Source organism: Diadema setosum, chromosome 9 (assembly GCF_964275005.1).
Source record: "Diadema setosum chromosome 9, eeDiaSeto1, whole genome shotgun sequence".
Lineage (NCBI taxonomy): Eukaryota > Metazoa > Echinodermata > Echinoidea > Diadematoida > Diadematidae > Diadema > Diadema setosum.
Window position 1 is genome coordinate 4,479,337 of NC_092693.1, and position 8,946 is coordinate 4,488,282.

Here is an 8,946-nt window from a genome sequence, read left to right on the forward strand (position 1 = left end):
GATTCATTTCGTGGATCACGCGCTTCAACAGAATACACGGAGATAATCATGAGTGAATGATCGCATTGTCAGTTGTGACTCGAAACAGGTGAACTTGATTAGGACAGTGTTAAAAGTTTGACACGGTCTCAAGTAAGCTCAAGTTTCAAATTAATCATACCTGCAAATTTCAGTCCCGAGACCTTAACATGAGAACTTGACAATCATAATGAAGTCATTGTAATATTACGAAGGACAAAATTGCATTTGTCATCTATAGTACAGCTCCAACAAATCCTACTTACCACGTTGGAATTATATTCTACAGACAAAATTAACTTACTCATTGTACTAAAGAGAACCGAAACAATGATTCATACAGCACATTCATACAGAATAAGGAGACAAGTTGTCAAAATGTGAAATGTCTTAGGGTTTCCTTTTTTTTTTTCTTCTTCTTTTTTATTATGTCACAACACGTTACCCAATTGTCTTGCTGAGATATGAGGTAAGCACAATGTGCGGCCCAATGTTTGAAATTAATTTGGTTCAAAATCTTGTCACGACTAAATGGATTCTGAAACCAAGTTTGTGAATAGCTCGTGAACTCAAAATATCGCGCATCGTGGTCGTGCTATACTGCATGCCTGCCGTGCCAATATTCATCTTCTTCGTGGCACGCAATCAAGGTGATAGTTTTCGTTCGATATGCACAGTAAGTTTTTCGTTCGATATGCACAGTCTCCTCTGTGAGGAGGGGTATCGTAAAAGAGATGATGGTCATCCAGGCATACATGATAAATAGAAAGATGTGCTACCCATCGATCTACATCAGATTTCTTAATGAAACACAAAAATGATCAAGGGGAAAAAATCACTCTCTATACACAAACCTCTTCTACACACCTGGTCTTTTACACGGGGTCATCCCACGAGACCCATACCCACGAGTCATACAGCCCACGAGTTCGACATTTAAAAAGGTCAATGAATCATACAGCCCACGACTCGTGGAGCCCATGAGTTCGACGGTAGGCAAATAAGGCCCACTAGTTCGACTGATAAAACACGGGTCGGTTTCGTGAGCGTTGTTTAGGAGCGTCAAACTCATGGGCTGTAGGACTTGTGGGCTGTATGACTTGTGGACTGTGTGATTCGTGAGTTTTGATCTCGTGACGTGCACCCTTATAACACATCGTGCCACAGGCGGTTGGTATAAGTGAATTAAGTATGATGAGTATCGCTACCTTGCCATAAGCCGTGAGACCGTTGTGCTCTAGATTCGGGTTGGTTATTTCCTGCCAGTTATCTGCCCTGGTTAAATAAACAACGAAAAATGGGAAACCATGAGAACAGGAAACTGATGTTTCGAGTTCATGCATTAGAGAATTACTTTTCGTAAAATGATAAGGGAGTTCACGGTTATGATTTGCGCATGTGCAAAACAAATGTCAAATGAGAATGTCTGTGTATTTGCCATTGAGTTTAATGTATAGAAGTCTCGAGCAACTATGAGAATCTGAATTATGTCAGTACAATGTATGTGTTTCGGACTAAATTAGAATGTACAGGTGTAAGTCATTCATCAACACTGTTTAGCAAAATCTCTCCATGCCTTTTATCAACATTGATTTGATAGAAGATGCCATGCTTCAACAAGGAATTCTTGATCACAACACATGTCCATGTTATTTCAAAGTCTGTGGTGTAGGGGTCAAATGAGACATGCGCTAATCATGAACTCCCTTATTCTGGACCACAGAAGTATGGGACTTAATAACCCCTATAACACATGGCGCGGATGATAAAATTTGTTTTGACACACCAAGGGAACGAGTGGAGGGATTCCGTATTCGTCATTAAATACTATTGAACATTAAATGTTTTGTGAATGATCCCTATATTTCCTTTTGCAGCAATATGACATCATATTCTGCTGTTGAGTGTCCCTCTTCAGAGTTCAAAACATGGTACCAAGCACAACTTTAATTATTCACAAGCAAGGGACTGTTTGATAAGATTACTGCAGTCACTCAGTCTTGATGCACATTATCCAACTTAATCACTCGAAAAGACATTGAATGTGCTAAGCTAAGTTGCTGATAATTATGATATCGAAGTTTCAATAATAACTTGATATAGGGCGGCCTGCTCACAGTGTACATTATAGTATAAGCCCGAGAAAGGCGTGTAGGACTGTCTTTCCCCATAGACTGATAACTTTACAGTCAATATATCTCTTTTTTTATGATAGTAGTACAATAATAATATTCATAATGCCATAGATAACAACTGAATATAAACAAAACTCATAAAAACAATTCAAAATCATACAAAAACTTTAATATCCATATATCACTAACATAAAAATTATAAAAAAATAATTGAGTTCTTAACAAAGATCTAAATTTATCAAAATCTGCAATGAGTCTTTATAGAGCAGACTAGACTAGACAGCAAAATGATCTGACAGGATAGAGTCCCTGATGGCTTTGTCTTTCCCTTTGCCTAGGGTCACACTAGGGTTCGTGTATGAGCTATCAAATAAGCATGTTTCCTAACCTTTTAACCTCAGGATATCATTTCATGGTGATGTCTTTATCATCTTCCATCGATCGCACCGTGATACTAGTAGTACATGTAATGATATTTTTCGGACGTTATAACACGGCTCTTAAATTCTGCATTCATTTAATTGTCGTCTCTCATCTGAGCTATTATTCGTAAAACCAATTATTTTTAGTAGCTTATGTTTTCTATACCATCACTTCATGAGATACTCCTTGACTCGATCCGAATTAAGTGTCTGGAGATGATTTTGTCGATAGTGTAATCGCAAACTGCATGATCTCACTGACTAAGTAGTAAATACATTGTTAACTCTTCAAAAAAAGTAACGCATAAAGGAAAATTCCCTGATAAGTAGGCCCTATAAACATGGTCCGCTGAGTATATGGTGTATGGAGCTTTCCAAATGCATTATCTGCAATTAAGTTGTTCTAAATTTGTTGTTGTTCAGCAACTTGAACAGTCGGCATCTGTGCCTATAAAAGGGGTACATGAAGCTCTAAATTTAGGCCCCTAGAGGTTGCAGGACTTGTCTGTATTCAGTTAAAAACTACTGGAAGAAATGTCACCACGCAGAGACAAATGTACCACAGAGGAAAAACGCCATTGGACTGATGGAAGAAGGCGTATCCAGGTCAGAGGTTGCGAGGGTTTTCAATGTGTCCCTTAGAACCATTTCACGATTATGGACCATGTACCAGGAACATGGATCAACACGTGACCTTCGCAAATCCGTTAGACCGCGTGTCACCCATCCTGTAGGGGATGACTACATCCGGTAGAGCAACCTAGATAAGCAAAAGGACGACCACTACTGTCTCCACTCATCTGCATCCTCGACTGGGACTGCGTAGGATCTCTGACCAGCCTGTCCGCAACCGGAACGAGAGGCAGGGTTGCGACGACCGCGACCGAGACGTTCTGTTATACCCCGTTCAGAGTTCCCAAAAACAAGACACAACCTCCGAGAAACGTTCCGTGTTCACCCCAGACAATGGACAATTTACACGAACACCGCACAAAGCGTCTGGGTTGAGTCTGGGGTGACTCTGCATGAGGTAGGCCTAACGATCGCGCGTTATGGACAGCCTAGCTAGCGCGAGTCTAGCATATTCGCGCTAGATGAGGGGACTATAAGGCAGTGTCAACCATTCAGGGTATGACCTCAGAGACAATGGAGACACGTTTGGTTCAGCAGACATATCAATAGGGCCCAATGGAAAAGAACCAGATAGGATCGTGTCTACAGCCGAAGAGATGAATGTTTTGCAGCCAACTGCACTGGAAGTGGGCAGCTTTTGTGGAGCAGAAAGGTGGTCTCTTCCCATCTCCCTGGGTGGAGGGAGTGTGATGATGTGGGCAGCCAATTTATAGAACGCGCCATTATACATGGTGCACATCAGGGGAAGCTTTACAACACATCGCCCGTACGTCGTCCCCAACATGGAACATGGCCAACGGCAACGCTTGTTCTCTCTAGCAGGACAATGCCCGTCCTCATACAGAGCTAATTGAACGTCAAAGCCTTCCCGACAATCATCAACATCAGTTCTCTTCCATGGCCCTCTAGATCACTGGATTAAAACCCAGATCGAGCATTTGCGGGATGAACTAGACATACTTGTTCGACACTTACAACTCCAATCTATAAAGACACGTACGTACTATGTCAACAGCTATAGGTGCTGCTTTGGAGGGTGAGAGGCCTACAATTCAGCAGGATGACATCGATCGCTTCGACAGGCAAGAAGTGCCATATAGGCCTACCAGGGAGGTGAGCCTCACTAGGCCTACCAAGCATCGACTTTCATGAGGGAGGTTATAAGACTCGGGACTTATAGCCTCCCGAAATAGCATTTTAAACCCTGAGGGTGGAACGTTTGGTACATGTTCCCGACAACAAAAGTCATCATCTGTTATTATATGGATTAGTCAAATACACTTGTACAATACGTCAAATACCAATAATACGTCAACGTCAACCACCAGCACAACGCACTCGATCGCTCGCTCGATCGCGCAGAGCCAAATTCACTGTGCGCGCGCAGTACTAGGCCTTCTGTCATTTGTTACGTGAAAATGTTTTCCCATGGAACATTACAAGAATGTTCGCCCATGGGCGAACATAACGAATGTATCTCCATCACGTGACTGTGTTTAGCCAATCACTAACCGGTATTTGACTAACCCATTTAATATTACGTGATGTCAAATGGGACCTCGTGACTTTTGTTGCATGATTTGTGGCAAATTTCAACTTTTTGTCTTGTTTCATTAATGCATTATGATTTAGAAACATACAATGAAAAATCTGGCTTAGCGTTACTTTTTTTTTGGCAGAGATATGCTATTCATCAGAGTATAGCTCTAGCTTCTATGCTCTTTGCTATTCATTCAGATACAGTGTTACACAGGTGTGTGTGTGTGTGTGTGTATGTTTGCCCATAATTGGGTTGGCTCTAGCGTACCATGGAGTATTGCAGTCGTGGGTGATCGTCATATATCTAACTCCAAGATCATAGAGCATGCGCAAAACGGCCATACTGCTATCCATCGCGTGACCGCCCTCTACGCCGATCAGGGAGGCAATCTTCCCGTTGGCATGCGAGTCTACTATTCCTTTAACACAAGAAAATGAGACATTTTCTCATTAGTAATATGGCTGGCACAAGGAAGAAGTAGGAGTGTATGGTAGTGTTCAAAATCTTTTCTCGAATTTTGATAAACGTATTTATGTTTGTATTTATTTCCAAGCTGAGTAGGCTTAAATATGCACCATTGTTATAGGCCTGTATGTAGCGCATGCCATTGAATGTTTTAAGTATTTGCATATTTGAAGACTTTTATTGCAAAACGAGCTAGCTCACTTCTTGTTTAGTTGAGATGTTTGCTATTAAACCTGCTAAAAAACCGCCAAAAACTAATGATAAGAAAATATGGGATATTTTCAATCATAACTTCAAAAATATTCTTTGCTATGTTACAAGTGAGGCAGAAATGTTTCATTTTACTTTAACAAGTTTAAAAATGTCACTTAGCCCATATTTGGCAATGGAACTCTTCATTTTTTACATGCATAAAATTATAACTCATACTTGATTTTCATTTATTCTCTTTCTTAGGCCTATTCAGTTACTTGTTTGCTTTACGTGAATGATATTTATTTATTCCTACGTTCATCAGTGCACTGTTATCTTTGATACCAATTCAAATGCTTCTTACCTTGTGCAGTTGTGACGAAATCAAATGTTTTTGGATACATCTGAACTATTCGCTTGATGATGTCGATTGTATCCAGGAGGTGCATGATGGCATCTTTGAACTGCGAGTAACATGGAGCCCAGGCGGACCAAAACTGCCATACATTCGAACAAACACACACACATACACACACGTGTATACACACACATACGCACATACACATGCGTGTACAGTTCGAGAGATAAAACCGACAAACACGGCATTACAATTTCACGATAATATTTTCACATTCCCTGGGTAGATAGGAACAGAAACACACATTAATTAGATCCACTAAGTCACTTCTAGAAAGGGAATTACGATCTATAGTCAAAACTTCTTTGTTGGTCAGATGGATGGTAGTGCAGTGTGACATGAAATGATAGAAAACATATCACTACTTTCTAATTAAAGAATACAGATCACCATTGAAGGAATAAACATGCTTCCTTTACAAACGTGGAAAAGTACGAAATCACCATGCAACAAAATGCCGCCAATATTATCTCAGTAACCTACAAGTAATCTACAAGTAACAGTAACATACAAAAACTAAAATTCATTTTTTTTTTGGGGGGGGGGGAGGGGGAGGGGATGGGTATTTTCCTTAATGTTTTACATTGTGTCGTTGAAAAAAAAAAATGTTGTATTCCATTCTACATCCAAGCAGGTCTCTCAAACGAAAGTCAACCTGATCTACACATACCTGCCCACCAACTAGCCCTTCTCTCAGTCGGGGTATGTCGGTATGACTGGCGTTAAATCGATGAGAGATGTCGCTATTCAAATCGACGTTTTGAAGTTTTCCGTTTTCGTGCATTCTTAGTCTTCCTGGCAGGTCGTTATGCCTAGATGTACAGATTTCGATTCGTATAAAACTTCAGAAACGTCAAAATGGAATTAATAAATCTGAATGATATCTATATTGAATACCATATAAATACTTACCTGTGATGTATCCTCATCTCCGATCCGATATCTTTACCTCTGATATTTTTCCTGGCTCTCAGCAGACTCCTCAATAAGCAATAGGTACTCTATGACAGTTTTTTTTTTTTTTTTCACTTCACTTCGTCTCTATTATTAATTGGTTTCCTCTTTCCTTGTTTTCGTCCGCATAATTTGCACTTGTAGCTTCTCGCCCCATTCCTCCTTCTTTTTTGAAGTACAAGTATCAATGTATTACAAGCGTGCATAGTCTTTGAGTAGGTAACTCAATCTATTCGCAGAATGTACAAGTGTGTCTGTAATATAGTTATTTCGCTGTTCATTGATCATAATATACGCATGAACATGCTGTCATTTTGCTTTCTGTTAATTATTCAAATGCACGTCCAATTTTAACAATTACTTTGTACATTCGCTTGAAGAAATGAAAATAAAGTTTGAATTTAGTGGAACTGAACTGAATTGAATTGAATTTCACTGAATATTACAGATTATGGTTTCAAATTATACTTTATACAGGAGACTATGGGAGTTGAAGGCATGGGAGGGTTATCTATACTGTAGGTCTCATTGTGCCACTGGTGTGCTTTACGTCCATGAGAGGAACTTACTCAAATCTCTATATTCTTATAAATGATATAAATTCACGTAGTATACAATACTAAAGAGCAATGGTTTTGCCGCAATTGGATAAATATCAGTGTTAAAGGCACCATTTGGAGATGACACAACAAAAAACAGCATTACTGCTTTAAAATTGTTCTAAAATGTGAGTTAGGGATAGAAACAACTTCTGTAAAAATGTAAATCCGTATAATCGATGTTAAGTATTGTTAAATACACAAAATGTGAACAATAGTTATAATAAAAATGTTTCCAGACTAAACCGTCTACAATGGTTATTGAGAAAAATACTGATGATCTCCTTATATATAGGCTTTATGCAAAAAAAAATATATATATATATATATATATATATATATATATATATATGGTAGAATGTTTTGTGGTACAACAGACCTACACAATGTCATATGCATTAAATGTGATATCTTGAACATTTTTCAAACCACTGCTCCCAAAGGGAATTGAAGATTTCCAATACATGTACTCAAATTTAAATACATTGTACAATAATTACACCAGTGTGCAGACAGATAGGCATCATCAAGATTATTTGTGATTTAGAGGATGACGATGATAATAATGATTAATGATTAATGATGATTCGATAGCACATGTAATAATGATAATAGTAATAATAATAATAATAATAATAATGATAATAATAATAAAAGTTATTATTATTACAATAGTAATGATAATAATGATAATCATCATCATCATCATCATCATCGGTGGACAGAAGAGGTACTCTACCTGGATCCCCCGTTCCTCCCCCTGATCCTCTTCGACCTATCATATACAATACTAATTTAATGGATTTCCCAGAGTAAATTTGAACTTTGAGCTTGTGTTTCAGAGGCGGGCGGCGAGAGAGGTTTCAAATCTCGGAGAACTGCGGGCTTCAAGAGATTAATAGGCCCTACGTACAGTTTGTTACAAACGCCAAATATTTCTACCAGTAAGGTATACCAACTCCCTGTTTTCTTCCACTCACGTGTCAATAAGGGGTACTTCCATCATGTACCGCCTAGCCTTGTCGAGGTCAGAAATTGTCCGCCGTTTGCTCCGTGACACGGGGATGGCTACGGCCACGGCCAGTGCAGTGACCAGAACCACGACGGCGACAACGAGAAGAACTAAACGGGAGCGCTCCATGACCTGCGATCACCGCCAGCATCGGCACCTTCAACGCGCGGGACACGGCTCCGTGTGGTAGCCGGAGAGAATGAGAAGGACTGAGGGTTGATTTGTAGGGTTACATCGCATGTGCAAAGTCAGCGAGGTCGAAGTGGAGTAGCTCCTATGTTTGGGCAGCGTCTCAAGGGGGAACGGTGAGAGGATGTTCGATAAAAGGGACGTGGAAAGATATTTACCGCTGGATGGTATTCAAGTGAATATCCAGGAGCGCAACGCAGTATGGATCAGGGTATAGTTATATACTTTCCATGTAGGGTCTTCCTATCTTTTCATTCCTTCCAAAGCCGGCTAGCAGATTGTAAGTGCGGATATAAAAACAAAAACAAAAACAAAAGAAAACAAACAAACAAACAAACAAACAAAAAAAAAACCCCAGAAGTTTATCCC

At 39.6% G+C, this 8,946-nt stretch overlaps 1 protein-coding gene across 2 annotated transcripts in view; it reads right to left on the reverse strand.

Moving 5' to 3' along the window:
* Positions 1-8,519, reverse strand: part of LOC140232834 (dipeptidase 1-like) — a 13,312-nt gene extending 4,793 nt beyond the window's left edge. Inside the window, exons 1-6 of one of the 2 annotated variants that reach the window (XM_072312949.1) lie at positions 8,357-8,519; positions 6,494-6,635; positions 5,770-5,869; positions 5,016-5,166; positions 1,227-1,293; positions 1-22 (exon numbers count right to left, since the gene is read on the reverse strand). The exon at positions 1-22 is cut by the window's left edge and continues 155 nt beyond it. In XM_072312949.1, coding sequence (XP_072169050.1) covers positions 1-22; positions 1,227-1,293; positions 5,016-5,166; positions 5,770-5,869; positions 6,494-6,635; positions 8,357-8,517 — 643 coding nt within the window. In that variant the 5' untranslated portion in view covers positions 8,518-8,519. Of the gene's footprint in view, positions 23-1,226; positions 1,294-5,015; positions 5,167-5,769; positions 5,903-6,493; positions 6,636-8,356 lie in introns of both variants that reach the window. The other variant, XM_072312948.1, reaches the window with a different exon arrangement.
* Between the last annotated feature and the right edge of the window lie 427 nt (positions 8,520-8,946).